We start from the raw sequence: 15,461 nt of genomic DNA, 5'->3' as shown, positions 1-15,461 counted from the left end.
ATATCATGTTATTATTTGTTTTAGTGTCTATTGTTCTCTTTGTTTGAAGTAGTAAATTGCTTCATTAGGAATGCAAATCCCCTTGGAATTTCTCTTTGCTTGTTGTACTAAAAAAATTCTTAACTTTTATGTATACAAGATATGAAGAAAAATCATAGTTTTTTCCCATCTTTTATCGTATTATAAGGAATGACATTTCTTTCATCGAGTAGCTAATTGTTCCCACTGTCGAAACACTTGCAAGTTCAATTTGGATGTGTTCCATATTAGTTTACAGAAGAAATATTGATATGCTTTTTAAATAAAAAAATTATTAATATAGATGAAACTTGTAGCTTTTTAATGTATTCTTTTTTAAAATATTCAAACACCTTGGGGAAATAATACCATTGATATCAATTTTTCAATATGATGTTTGTGTTTGACATTAACTGGAGGTTAAAATGAGTATTATAGCACATACTCCTTTTATATTAATTGAAGCAACTTAAACAGGTGATAATTTGTAGCTTAATTTTATGTAAATTATTAAAATAAACTAATTATAAATTCTGATCCCCAATATCATTCTGTATCCATGATTAAATGCATATAATAATGATAATTTATTTATTAAAAAGTTAACTAAGAACCGACCCAAGTTAGAACTTTATGTAAACATTCTCAGCTTGTGATTTCATGAGATTCCGGATTTTGGGAGTTGTTCCAGTTTTTGAGAACATGTATTGATTTATGTCGAGCGGCATCTTAAACGTTTCTATCTTTATTTATCTTCAGTTTTTTATTGGTTTTTCCGCATTTCGTCTCTTTTCCGCAAATTGTTAGGCTTACCTAGTCGTAGAGACTAGGTGCCGTCACGACAGTTCACGGAGGGCGAACTTGGGTCGTGACATACTATCAAATGTTTATTATTTTATCATTAGTTAACATTATTTTAAATGAGTTATAATAAAATATAATTTGAACTGCTATATTGAGTTCCTACAATTTATATCATGTAAAAAAATATAATAATACAAAAAAACAATTTTTGTCGTGTTATTATTTGTTTTAGTGTCTATTGTTCTCTTTGTTTGAAGTAGTAAATTGCTTCATTAGGAATGTAAATCCCCTTGGAAGTTCTCTTTGCTTGTTGTACTAAAAAAATTCTTAACTTTTATGCATACAAGATATGAAGAAAAATCATAGTTTTTTTCCATCTTTTATCGTATTATAAGGAATGACATCTTTTATCGAGTAGCTAGTTGTTCCCACTGTCGAAATACTTGCAAGATCAATTTGGATGTGTTCCAGATTAGTTTACAGAAGAAAGATTGATATGCTTTTTAAATAGAGAATTATTAATATAGATGACACTTGTAGCTTTTTAATGTATTCTTTTGCAAAATATTCAAATACCTTGGGGAAATAATACCATTGATATCAATTTTTCAATATGATGTTTGTGTTTGACATTAACCGGAGGTTAAAATGAGTATTATAGCACGTACTCTTTTTATGTTAATTGAAGCAACTTAAACAAGTTATAATTTGTAGCTTAATTTTATGTATTTTATTAAAACAAATTAATTGTAAATTGTGATCCCCAATATCATTCTCTTGCTTAATGAAGTCATCAAGCAAGAGTGTTCGCATCAGAATTAGAACTTGATGAGTAGCAATTTACTTTGAGGATGAAAACCATTTAAACAAAAGAAGAATGAACATCACATCCTTTTCACATTTCTCAATCAAACAAGAAGAGACATTATTGGCTCTCGTACAGTGTACAGAAAATACAAACAACAACAATATATTACAGCAATAAGAGGACATCTGACTTTTGCTCACTCCTTAATCTTAGTACTGATCTCACGTTCACAATATCACCGAGCATCCAGGCATGAGCATGACTGTCCATATCAATACAAATATAACAATTTTCTTTTGTAGGGTCACATGTACGTACGGATATCTATAAGCAGGAATGAATATGTATACAAATAATGGACAGTTGATGTAAAAGTTTCATATTCCGGCCACACATTCTGGTGGGGGGACTGGATTTCTGGATTTGTCAGTGCAATAATCATAGATCATGTGGTTCATTCTAACCCAGCGATATTGCCTTGCTTCCACAGCACTGAGTTGTTGGTAATTAGCTCCTTCCCACCAATTGCGTGGATTTGAGGCACAATTTGCTGGTCCTGGCATTGCACATCCCTCTATGTCAAAGTCCTTGTAGTATGCGTAAAATGGGGATTTGCTCCAATTTATTTTCTCTAATCCACCTCTCGTTGCCCAGTCATCGGCTTCCCACAATGTTGAATACACTCCCATGGGTTGGAATTTGGGGAATGGGATTCCTTTTGCTTCGTTGTTCTTATACACTCTAATGGGTACTGAGTCCACGTAGAATCTTCAATAGTACAAACAGTTTATGAGTAATATTTACTTGCATGGTCAAATAAGTTAATCATAACTAAATTTCTAGGATAGACATTGATCATTAGATAATAAAAATGATATTTAACATGTCATATGCTATAACAAGTTAAATTATATGGTCAGTATATCTCAAATCCTTGTTTTTACAAGATCTGTCTACTTACACGGCGTGGTGGTGGTTCCAAAGAATGGTATAAGTGTGAAAATCAGCGGATGGATCGAACCAAAGGTTGACTCTTTGTTCCTTGTCACCTTTTCCATGAACATAAACATTCGTCTGGACAGTGTACGGCTGGCCTGACCTGTTTCCCAAGAACTCGAAGTCTAGCTCGTCCCTTACGTTGTCTGTGTCCGAATTCATCTGCAAAAAAAAAAAATGTCATGCGGAATTTTTATTGAACATGAAGTCTAGTGTAAAATTAACAAACTCTGTGCCTACGTAAAAGGCAGTGACGGTTCCAGCAGAGTCACCAGTCACGAGCTTGATCTTCATGCTAACACGTCCAAAGAGGTATTTGCTTTTGGAAGCAAACCCACATCCTGAAATAAAATATCAGTCAATGATCATTTTTACACCTATGCATCAGTACGACATTAAACCTAAAGCAGAACCAAAAAAAAGAATTGAATTAGTGCCTGAGTTTTGGTCGAGAATAAGCTGAATGGCCCTGCCACCATCGATTTGTTTGATGTGAGAGTTGGCCCAAGAGACCTTAAAGTCCTGTAAAAAAGTGGCGGGTCGTGCACTCACTGAGAAGGAAAAGGTCAAGGCATATAGCAATATTAGAATTGCAGCTGAATATTTTAAGGAAGTCAATTTGGCCATTGTTTTTCTGTTAACTGTATGATATTATACAATTGGAGGTGTGGTGATAGCGTGAAATTTGAGAGCTTTATATATGCGTAACGATAGAGAAAACGACGAGTGGAATTCTGATCATACAGCTAATAGAAAGCCGTCCCTGGACCCCATCTCCTGCGCCAAACCCTACGTGATGATCAATTTCAGAATCATTCTTGACTTCTTCTGTCATATCAGCATTTAAGGAAATTGTCCAGATTTTACTTTCAAGTTTATTACTGCTCTAAGTCTAAGGCAAGCTAGTAAAGCCAGATGTCCTATCTAATAGTACTCTTTTTGGAATGTATCTACTCAGTTCCTACCACTACTTTTCTTTTCTTCTTTATTTTTAATGACTTTTGACTTAAAATGTCTTAAGATTAAACAGAAAAAAGCCTCATTTAACTATAAATGATGGAGTATTCCAGTATTCATGAAATACTCACAGATTTTCAACTTTTTTCAAGTGATATTTGTATGTACACTCAAATTTACAAATACTTTTTTAAACTATCCAAATATATGGCTCTTGAAGTTGTAAGTTAAATATGTCCTGATCTGTTTATTTATAGGAAACTAAGATTGATATAGTATTACTCAAGTACTTGTCATCACTAGCAGCAGCACAATGCAAACGATGGAATTGCACGTAGAGGCGGAGTTAAGATTTCAATTCTATAGATACTGAATTTTAAAACGATAACTTCAAGTAATAATATTGGGCTTAAATTTAATATTTATACATATTTAATAAATTTCATAATATAAATACATATTTAAATAAAAATTACTGGATTCGATCGAACCCGTATCTAAGCTTTTAGCTCCGCCTCCGCCTCCGCCTCCGCCCCTGATTGCACAGATCAATAGTCCAAGATACCATGAAAAGCAGATGATGTAATACTTTTCCCTTTTGAGGTCTTTCCTTTTCGATCTCTTCTATATATGATGGATGTATTACTGTTTGTCAACTAAAATTCCTTTAATTTTGCAGTCTTTCTTAGTTCGAAGAGAAGCAATTAAGAAAAGAACTAGGATAAAATAACTACTCCTATAATATGTCGCTGAACTCCTATTCCTCTTAGGTTAGGATTTACGCATACAACTCCTGAAACCGTGAAAATTCTCTGTTTGCATTTTCTCTTCTTTTTCTCTGCCTAATTTATTATTCTCTTAGAGTTGAGTTTTTGGTCATCAATGAACAAAGTTCATTATTGCAACATTAGGTGCCATTAATAACATTTGGTGTACCGAATGTTTGTATGCCCAATCATGCATTATTGCTCCTTTTCGTTGTCGACCTCTAAATCTTGTGTTTGAGATGATGGAATGTTTTTGTTTATAAAACTATTTTGTAGTATTTGGTTTGTTGAATATTATTTAAACTATTTTTATATAAAAATGGAGAAATGATTTCCTCACTTAATGTAAAGGTGAAAGCTAAGTCATTTTCTTATTTAAATTATTCTTAACTTTTAGTTCATATTACTTGCTTCAACAAAATTCAAAAACTTGTCAACCACTTGTTTACCTGTGAAGTGGTACAGTTAAATTTGTAACGTGATTTATAAACAAGTATATCGATTTGATCATAAAATGATAAATAAACCAAATAAAATGCAAGACTTAGCGTTGAAATCGAGATAAAGCAGCAGATAGCTCTTGTTCCGGGAGCAGAGCTTCCGAAGGTAGTAATTGCCACGACCCTAAACCCAGACCCGGTCGTGATGGCGCCTCTCGTGAAGACAAGGCCAGCCGACACATTTCCAATGCAGTTTTTAAGCAATTAAACAATAAGCATTACGTCTAAAACATGATATAATCTCAGAAGTAACGATGATAATACAAAACAATTCGCGGAATACAACCCAACACAGCCCGATACCGGGGTGTCACTAGTCATGAGCATCTACTACAATTGTCTAGTCACATCAAGACCGAAATGGTCGGAAAAATCGCAATAATACATAAGGAGGAATAAAGAGGGAGAAAGCAGAGCCGCGATCGCCAGACAGCTACCTTGCTAACTTCAATGACAACTGCCACCAAGCTCAGAAAATACCTGAATCTGCACACAAGGTGTAGGGAGTAAAATGAGTACTGCCAACTCAGTGAGTAATAATCATAACTAAAGTCTGAATGGCAAGAAATCACGAAAAGAGCATCAACATGCTGTATAGAAGCAGTTTCAAAAGCCGGTAGAAAGCAATGAAGCTGTAAAATCCCTTAAAACATCTTAGCTCAGCTTAAACTTCTTTGAAAATGACTGTTTCAACAGTTACGCAAATGAATGCAGAACAACTAGTGCAGATAAGCACAGAAATCTGCCCCACGGGCACAACTACACAATTTAAGCAGGTAAATGACAGGCAAATAAGAAAGATAAACATATAAGGTTCGCCCCTCGGGCACAATGTCAACACATCCGCCCCTCGGGCAACATCTCAGAATGGTACCAGCCCCTCGGGCAATCACATAGAACAATACCAGCCCCTCGGGTAATCACATAGAACCATACCAGCTCCTCGGGCTATATCTCACATCACAATGGGTACCCGCGCTCGCTGGGGTTGTGCAGACTCCTGGAGGGGCCCCTTACGGTCCAAACGCAATAACAAGCCATCTCGTGGCATAAAATCTAGGCCCTCGGCCTCATATCAATCAAGCCACCTCGTGGCGTACATATCTCAGGCCCTCGGCCTCAAATTAGTATCAGTGTATCACCGCTGCGGCGTGCAGCCCGACCCAAAAGATATCCTCACAATACAGGCCCTCGGCCTTACTCAGTCAAAAATCACATAAGCCTCTCGGGCAACAGTAAAATAGTGTTTCTCAGCCCAAAACATCATTTAAATATCATTTGAGTATTAAAACTGACTGAACATGGCTGAGTTTTGAAAACAGTGGAAAATAATATTACTGAGTTCAAGTATAAAGTCAAAACAGTGAGGAAATATCAACAAAGACCCCCGAAGGGTTCAAATAGTTGGCACGAAGCCCAAATATGGCATGCAGTCCAAATAATGATGATAACAAATATATTTCAATCAAATACGCGGTAAAATCATCAATCGGGACGGACCAAGTCATAGTCCCCAATAGTGCACGACCCCACGCTCGTCATCAAGCGTGTGCCTCACCTCAATATAGCACTACGATGTGCAATCCGTTTCAAACTCTCAGAACATCATTTACAATCATTACTCACCTTGAACCGGCTAAGTTTCTAGCTCGCGACGCCTTTGCCCCTCGAATTGGCCTCCACACGCGTCGAATCTATCCTAAATCAGAACGAGGACGTCAAAATACGCTAAGGGAACAAAGCCCAAGCGAAAACAATCAATAAAGGGCACAAATCCCGAAATTACCAAAACCCGAGCCCCGGGCCCACTTCTCAAAACTCAGAAATTTTCATATCAATAGATTCCTCGTCTCCCCACGAGTTCGTACATATCAAGAATATTAAAATCAGAGTCCAAATGGTCCCTCAAATTCTCATTTAAAGGCCTCTTAAACTCAAGCTCTAATCCTCCATTTTTGCCCTTTAATTCCTTTAATCAAAGCCTTAATTCATGAAATACTACCATAGAAATGTGTTTTTGATCCGAAAATTCTTACCTTAACGAAGTCTCTTGATTTCTCTCTTCAGAATCGCCCAAAAAACTCCAAGGTCGAAGTCAAAAATGGTGAAATAACCCAAAATTCACGAAGGATTTCTTTTAATTCCTCTGCCCAGTTACTTCCGCATCTGCGGCTCTTTAGGCGCTTCTGCGGTACCGCATCAGCGGTTTTCCCTCCGCATATGCGGAACTCACTTAAAGGGCCACTGACCGCATCTGCGGCTCCGCAGGTGCGGTCCTTATACCGCATCTACGGTTTCTGACCCTCTCTTCAAATTCGCTTCTGCGGCTCCCTTTCCGCACGTGCGGCGCCGCACCTGCGGTCCACAAACCGCAGGTGCGAAAACACCCGCAACAGCAAAAACTTCAGCAGCTCCCAACTTCAAAATGGTGCTAACCACCCGAAACTCACCCGAGGCCCCCGGGACCTCAACCAAAGGCACCAACATATCCAAAAACCTTATTCAAACTTGTTCCAATCATCAAAACACTTCAAACAACACTAAATCAACCAAAACACCTCGGATTCAAGCCTAAGTTTCTAAAAACTTCCAAATTCGGTTTTTGATCAAAAACCCAACCAAACCATGTCCGAATAACCTGAAATTTTGCACACACATCCCAAATGACATAACGGAACTACTGCAACTTCCGGAATTTCATTCCGACCTCTATATCAAAATCTCACCTATCAACCGAAAAACGCCGTAATCTCAATTTCGCCAATTCAAGCCTAAACCTTCCACGGACTCCCAAAATGCATTCCGATCACGCTCCCAAGTCTCAAATCACATAACGGAGCTAACCAAATCATAAAAAATCCGATTCGAGATCATATACAAACAAGTCAAATATTGGTCAAACCTTTCAAATTTCAAGCTTCAAACTGAGAACTGTTCTTCCAATTTCCTTCCGATTACCCTGAAAACCAAAACCAACGATTTACATGAGTCATAATACATCACACGGGGCAAGTCATGCCCGAGAACTGGCGAGCAAAGTGCAAAAGCTCTAAACGACCGGTCGGGTCGTTAGATCCTCCCCCACTTAAACATACGTTCGTCCTCGAACGTGCCTAGAGTTGTTCCAAAAGCCGACCAATTGCTGAATAACCTTACCATGCACATACTCGGGGGTGATCCCACGTCACCCTATCTCATATAGGTCCGATAACACATCGTAACTGAAATTTCACAATCCAATCTAGCCCATAAATCATAGAACCACATTTCCACTTCTGGAATCTTCAATACGATCAGATTCCCACATTTGTACCGTGGATAAGGCCGAACAAGCTGTAACAACCCCCACCTGCAACCTCAGGTGCAATTACATGATATACCACATAACTCAAACACTTGTAGCGATAACTTCTAATCACAGCAGCGATGCGCAACAACCGAATACCGGTAGAAAACCTCTTATCCACTAAAGTCTCATTCCAACACTTCCGTATACTGCCAATGATAAATGCAACACGCAATACACCATATCCATTCCTCAAATCAACCATTCGTGAAGCCACTTCTCCCTTGGCAAAGACCATAGCAAATTTCCGAGCCGAACCTCGATATTATCCTTCCAACATGCTGAAATCGAATCCGTTGTATTCATTAAAGATCCCCAAGATCTCATCTAATCCAGCACACTACTCTGGTGACATGACACATCAATACAGGCCTAAGCCACAACTTGCACCATACGCGCACCAATAAGCAACAGTCCGAATATACTCAAATCATGAAAAAAAATGACTCAAATGAAAGAGCTGTACCTCAAGCTCACCAGTACCACCACAACACAAGGCTGAGAACCCGTCTCACATCGTAGAAATAGAACACACTAATCTTACCCGCAAGGTCATATCTCCACATAACTTCGCTGCAATGCGCGATCCTATCCAAATACTGCTCCACATGAAACACCTCAAGTCACTATGCTCGAAATCGACAACTACGCACAATTTGATGTCTGGAGCCAAAGCAAATCATCACACCCACGGTGAAGCAAATAACATACACCACGCAAACCCGAAAGGACATAACCGATATGCCATTCACCGAGCAACACCCAATTACTCTTCCCGCTCGACTTCCACTATGAGACCCCAATTGAACCGCACCATATGTCCCTATAACCCACAAATCATAACAGCTCGCAACACAAAAATAACTCATATATCTCCTAATAGCACTAATATGTTCAATAACAATCGAATCAACACATCCCTCAACATTACAACTCGGAGCCAACCAAGCCGACCCAGGTTAGAACACGCATCCACATTGGCCTGCCAACGAACTCCTTATCAAGGAAATCCTGAAGCTGCTCCTTTAACTCTGCCGGTGCCACACGATACGGTGCCCGGCATCAAATCAATACCGAAATCAACTACCTTACCCGGTGACATGCCCGGCCACAAGAAACACATCTGAAAAGTCCCTCACCACCGGAACTGGATCAATATGAGGAGCCTCTGCACTGACATCTATCACGAGAGCCCAAAATAAGAAAAACAATCCTTCCCAGCCATCCGCTAGGCCTTCGAAATATAAAACCACCCTACCAAGAACATAATCCGTCGAACCTCGCCACTTGATCCGTGGCATTCCCGGCATAACCAACATCGTCGCCTTAGCGCAATAGCTCCGAATGACACAACACTGAGACAACCAGTCCATACCCAATATCACCTCCAAAATCTAACGTACCAAGCAGCAAAAGATCCCCTCGGGTTTCCAAACCCCGTTAGTCACTACACAGTGCCGACACACACGACTCACAACCACAACATAGTCTGAATATGAGAACTTCCCGTCTCCAAGTCCATATGGCACATGAATCAACATACTTGATCCCAATTCCGCCATTCGAATGCATACCACACCTCAAATACCCAATCATTCCACGAAGATACTCTAAGATTCCCCTGATCATCTGAAGCTCATTTCTATAATCATCTGAAACTGCCCGTGCTATCTAAGAATTTTATGACTTCCCGTTCAGAACTGTACCGTAACCTTACACACGCAAGTCTCAATCCTCCACAACATACCGCATATACCATACCACCCTAGGATAATATGAGGACTTCATCTCACTTCCGAGCCACAAACATCTACGTACTCAACTAGTCAAGAACTTCCCATTAATCCCATCTAGAAGAAAAATTACTACACATTCCTTGCTTCTTACACTCGCAAAAAATGCACATCTCTAACTGCAGTAGAAATCATCAAGAACTCTCCGTCTCCCTTTTGACAAAACCAAAGCTGACATGACTGAATCCTTCTAACTCAACCAAGCTACGCAGGCCACCCAGAATCTAAGAGCATTGCCGTGAAACACCTATAGAAGCTCATTACCTCGCAAACATCCAAAGAACTAATCATATCCTTGCCATACTGGTTCGGCATACTACCAACTATCCCATCTATCCGAGCTTTCTTCTGATTTACCTTTAACCTGATACTGCTTCTTGCTATAACATCACAATTCCTCAACCCAGACTCACCACACGAGACCCAAGCATGATACCGCACAGTCTAAGGCTCATAACCCGCCGAACTCTCTTTCAAATAATCCCAAAAGCAGCGCATTCAGAATACCTACCCTGAAAAGACTTCCTGCGAATCTGAAGACATTACTTCCCTAATACTGATGTATAGAATCCCATAATTGATATAGAAATGACTCAAGTCTTGACACCCTCCAAATGCAAAACCTCAGTTTCTAACCAAATTATACACCTGAAAATTTCCAATTGTTGCATGTAAAACCCAGAACGCATTAGAACCATTCTCTATAGTCATCCACTCTACCCAAACTGCAATTAGCCCGATCAAAAGAACCGAACAACCTGCGCCTCATTAGCACTTCTGACACTGCAGCATATAACCTTACCTTGATGCAACCAAGCCACTTTCCTTTCCTATGCACTGAGCATTCTTTATCAACAACAACTCAAGACATTCCGTGATTCTCAAACACCTATGAAGCATGATTTAACCTTACCTTAGTCGAAATTTTTTTCCTTTACTCGAGCCATCCTCGGGCTCAATATCCGCAAACCATAACTGATTCACCTGCACGCCTCGAACTGGAACCAACATAGCACATAACCGTGCAATCAGCTAATCAATAGCAAACACCCCCACTTGGCTCGAAGCCATAGATCAAAACACACAGAATAACCCATAACGCATATACTTAATTGCTGCCATAATACCACGGTGAGATTAACTCAATCCTTCATAAGCTCGTGGAACATAGACCATCTGGTACTTCATATATTCTGCAACTCTCGTATTTCCTCACGTAACAATTAAACCCACTCTCTTAAGCGACCCAAACTCAAATTACAACATGTATCTTTCCTTTGAAATTGAGATCTTCTAACAGACAACATAAGGATCGCACAAACTCAGAACACTCCGCAGGAGATAACCCACCTGCTTTGCTTCAAACTGGCATTTCTGTATACCTTCAGCCGTCATATTCATCGCGCAATCACTTAATCTTCCTGAATCTGAACTCATACCGCAACATGAAATTTACTTCACTCCCAACTAGAAAACATGAAAGGATTCATCACACGCCCATAACTCGGGGCCAAAACTCGAATCAAGACGGAAATCAAGCACCTAATAGTTCTTCAATCCTCTAGCAGACCCTTCTCGTCGCTCCCAAATCATACGAATACATCTCGCAGTCATATCATCCTCATCACGTAACTATCCAGTCATTACTCCCCTTAATAGGGACACAACAGAACATATAGATTCAGAAACACGTGCTCACACAATCAGCACCTCGGTGCTCAAACTATAGGCAAAATCCAGCCTCGAGTCCTCCAGACTGGCCCAACATCGGCACATAGAGATCACATCTCGCCCCTCAATCAGGGAATCACAAACCATCGATGCACATCTGATACTGAGCGCTCGTTCGCACATACGAATGCGTGGAAAGAGTTCAAAGAGTTATATTTCAAGCTGAATCAAGGACGCACGATAAGAATTTCAAGAATATGGAGTTTTCCTAAAGGTTCTGCAGCCTCTCGAGGATAAATACAGACGTCTCCATACCGATCTGCGAGACTCTACTAAACCTGATCATGACCCGTAAGACCTATGTAACCTAGGCTCTGATACCAACTTGCCACGACCCTAAACCCAGACCCGATCGTGATGGCGCCTCTCGTGAAGACAAGGCCAGCCGACATATTTCCAATGCAGTTTTTAAGCAATTAAACAATAAGCATTACATCTAAAACATGATATAATCTCAGAAGTAACGATGATAATACAAAACAATTCACGGAATACAACCCAACACAGCCCGATACAGGGGTGTCACTAGTCATGAGCATCTACTACAATTGTCTAGTCACATCAAGACCGAAATGGTCGGAAAAATCGCAATAATACATAAGGAGGAATAATGAGGGAGAAAGCAGAGCCGTGATCGCCAGACAGCTACCTTGCTAACTTCAATGACAACTGCCACCAAGCTAAGAAAATACCTGAATCTGCACACAAGGTGTAGGGAGTAAAATGAGTACTGCCAACTCAGTGAGTAATAATCATAACTAAAGTCTGTATGGTAAGAAATCACGAAAAGAGCATCAACATGCTGTATAGAAGCAGTTTCAAAAGCCAGTAGAAAGCAATGAAGCTGTAAAATCCCTTAAAATATCTTAGCTCAATTTAAACTTCTTTGAAAAAGACTGTTTCAACAGTTACGCAAATGAATGCAGAACAACTAGTGCAGATAAGCACAGAAATCTGCCCCACGGGCACAACTACACAATTTAAGCAGGTAAATGACAGGCAAATAAGAAAGATAAACACATAAGGTTCGCCCCTCGGGCACAATGTCAACAAATCCGCCCCTCGAGCAACATCTCAGAATGGTACCAGCCCCTCGGGCAATCACATAGAACAATACCAGCCCCTCGGGTAATCACATAGAACTATACCAGCTCCTCGGGCTATATCTCACATCACAATGGGTACCCGCGCTCACTGGGGGTGTGCAGACTCCTAGAGAGGCCCCTTCCAGCCCAAGCGCAATAACAAGCCATCTCGTGGCATCAAATCTAGGCCCTCGGCCTCATATCAATCAAGCCACCTCGTGGCGTACATATCTCAGGCCCTCGGCCTCAAATCAGTATCAGTGTACCACCGCTGCAGCGTGCAGCCCGACCCAAAAGATATCCTCACAATACAGGCCCTCGGCCTTACTCAGTCAAAAATCACATAAGCCTCTCGGGCAATAGTAAAATTGTGTTTCTCAGCCCAAAACATCATTTAAATATAATTTGAGTATTAAAACTGACTGAACATGGCTGAGTTTTGAAAACAGTGGAAAATAATATTACTGAGTTCAAGTATAAAGTCAAAACAGTGAGGAAATATCAACAAAGACTCCCGAAGGGTTCAAATAGTTGGCACGAAGCCCAAATATGGCATGCAGCCCAAATAATGATGATAACAAATATATTTCAATCAAATACGTGGTAAAATCATCAATCGGGATGGACCAAGTCACAGTCCCCAATAGTGCACGACCCCACGCTCGTCATCAAGCGTGTGCCTCACCTCAATATAGCACTACGATGTGCAATCCGGGGTTTCAAACTCTCAGAACATCATTTATAATCATTACTCACCTCGAACCGGCTAAGTTTCTAGCTCGCGATGCCTTTGCCCCTCGAATTGGCCTCCACACGCGTCGAATCTATCCAAAATCAGAACGAGGACATCAAAATATGCTAAAAGAACAAAGCCCAAGCGAAAACAATCAACAAAGGGCACAAATCCCGAAATTACCAAAACCCGAGCCCCGAGCCCACTTCTCCAAACTCAGAAATTTTCACATCAATAGATTTCTCGTCTCCCCACGAGTTCGTACATATCAAGAATATTAAAATCGGAGTCCAAATGACCCTTCAAATTCTCATTTAAAGGCCTCTTAAACTCAAGCCCTAATCCTTTATTTTTGCCTTTTAATTCCTTTAATTACAGCCTTAATTCATGAAACACTACCATAGAAATGTGTTTTTGGTCCAAAAATCATTACCTTAACGAAGTCTCTTGATTTCTCTCTTTAGAATCGCCCAAAAAACTCCAAGGTCGAAGTCAAAAATGGTGAAATAACCCAAAATTCGCGAAGGATTTCTTTTAATTCCTCTGCCCAGTTACTGCCGCATCTGCGGCTCTTTAGGCGCTTCTGCGGTACTGCATCAGCGGTTTTCCCTCCGCATCTGCGGAACACACTTAAAGGACCACTGACCGCATATGCGGTCCACTCGCCGCATCTGCGGCTCCGCAGGTGCGGTCCTTATACCGCATCTGCGGTTTCTGACCCTCTCTTCAAATTCGCTTCTGCGCTCCCTTTCCGCACGTGCGGCGCCGCACCTGCGGTCCCCAAACCGCAGGTGCGAAAACACCAGCAACAGCAAAAACTTCAGCAGCTCCCAACTTCAAAATGGTCCGATTGACCACCCGAAACTCACCCGAGGCCCCCGGGACCTCAACCAAAGGCACCAACATATCAAAAAACCTTATTCAAACTTGTTCCAATCATCAAAACACTTCAAACAACACTAAATCAGCCAAAACACCTCGGATTCAAGCCTAAGTTTTTAAAAACTTCCAAATTTCGTTTTTGATCAAAAACCCAACCAAACCATGTTCGAATAACCTGAAATTTTGCACACACATCCCAAATGACATACAGAACTACTGCAACTTCCGGGATTTCATTCCGACCTCTATATCAAAATCTCACCTATCAACCGAAAAACGCCGAAATCTCAATTTCGCCAATTCAAGCCTAAACCTTCCACGGACTCCCAAAATGCATTCCGATCACGCTACCAAGTCTCAAGTCACCTAACGGAGCTAACCAAATCATAAAAATTCCGATCCGAGATCATATACAAACAAGTCAAATATTGGTCAAACCTTTCAAATTTCAAGCTTCAAACAGAGAACTGTTCTTCCAATTTCCTTCCGATTACCCTGAAAACCACAACCAACGATTTACATGAGTCATAATACATCACACGGGGCAAGTCATGCCCGAGAACTGGCGAGCAAAGTGCAAAAGCTCTAAACGACCGGTCAGGTCGTTACAGTAATACAAGTATTATAAGACAAGAAATAAAGTATTATTGGTCCCTTAGGGGACATCCGATAAAAAAAGAAATAAAGTTTTATTGAGCTTTTGAATAGTATATAGCATAAGTTTTTCAGAAAATTCGTGTGTCCCACAATGGCTGTTGAAATCGCTGTTTATAGTTGCACCTAGGGAACAAGGTCGTAGGATCAAACCCCTCTTAAATGACAATTATAGAGGCTATTGAAGAATGCGTAACGGCAGGCTATGAATGCCAAAAATCTCTATAACAGACTGTTATTTAATACTGCAGAATATTCCTCATTGAATGCCACCGGGTGGTAGGCATTCGTTTTTCTTTATTAACAATATGCTCTTCCCGGTGCCAACTGAAGCTATTGCCTCCCGTCTTGGTTTCCATCTGTCTCTGGTTTCACCTGTCGTTCTAT

At 40.3% G+C, this 15,461-nt stretch overlaps 1 protein-coding gene across 1 annotated transcript; it reads right to left on the bottom strand.

Annotated features, from left to right (window-relative positions):
* Window positions 1,684-3,301, bottom strand: LOC109206827 (probable xyloglucan endotransglucosylase/hydrolase protein 6). Its single transcript, XM_019369690.1, has 4 exons — window positions 3,064-3,301; window positions 2,867-2,967; window positions 2,592-2,788; window positions 1,684-2,398 (listed from the first exon to the last, which is right to left on the bottom strand). The coding sequence occupies exons 1-4, from the start codon at window positions 3,251-3,253 to the stop codon at window positions 2,008-2,010; spliced, it is 879 nt and encodes a 292-aa protein (XP_019225235.1). The 5' UTR covers window positions 3,254-3,301; the 3' UTR covers window positions 1,684-2,007.

Source organism: Nicotiana attenuata, chromosome 2, assembly GCF_001879085.1.
Source record: "Nicotiana attenuata strain UT chromosome 2, NIATTr2, whole genome shotgun sequence".
Taxonomy (NCBI): domain Eukaryota; kingdom Viridiplantae; phylum Streptophyta; class Magnoliopsida; order Solanales; family Solanaceae; genus Nicotiana; species Nicotiana attenuata.
The sequence above is the reverse complement of the archived record's forward strand: the minus strand, read 5'-3'. Positions and strand labels throughout refer to the sequence as shown.

Excerpts from the sequence above, each read along its gene's own strand:
- LOC109206827 (XM_019369690.1), bottom strand. The coding sequence starts at position 3,253 with ATGGCCAAATTGACTTCCTTAAAATATTCAGCTGCAATTCTAATATTG. Across the intron at positions 2,968-3,063 it reads TATTCTCGACCAAAACTCAG|GATGTGGGTTTGCTTCCAAA; the intron begins GCACTAATTCAA and ends ATTTTATTTCAG. Across the intron at positions 2,399-2,591 it reads TGGAACCACCACCACGCCGT|ATTCTACGTGGACTCAGTAC; the intron begins GTAAGTAGACAG and ends GTACTATTGAAG.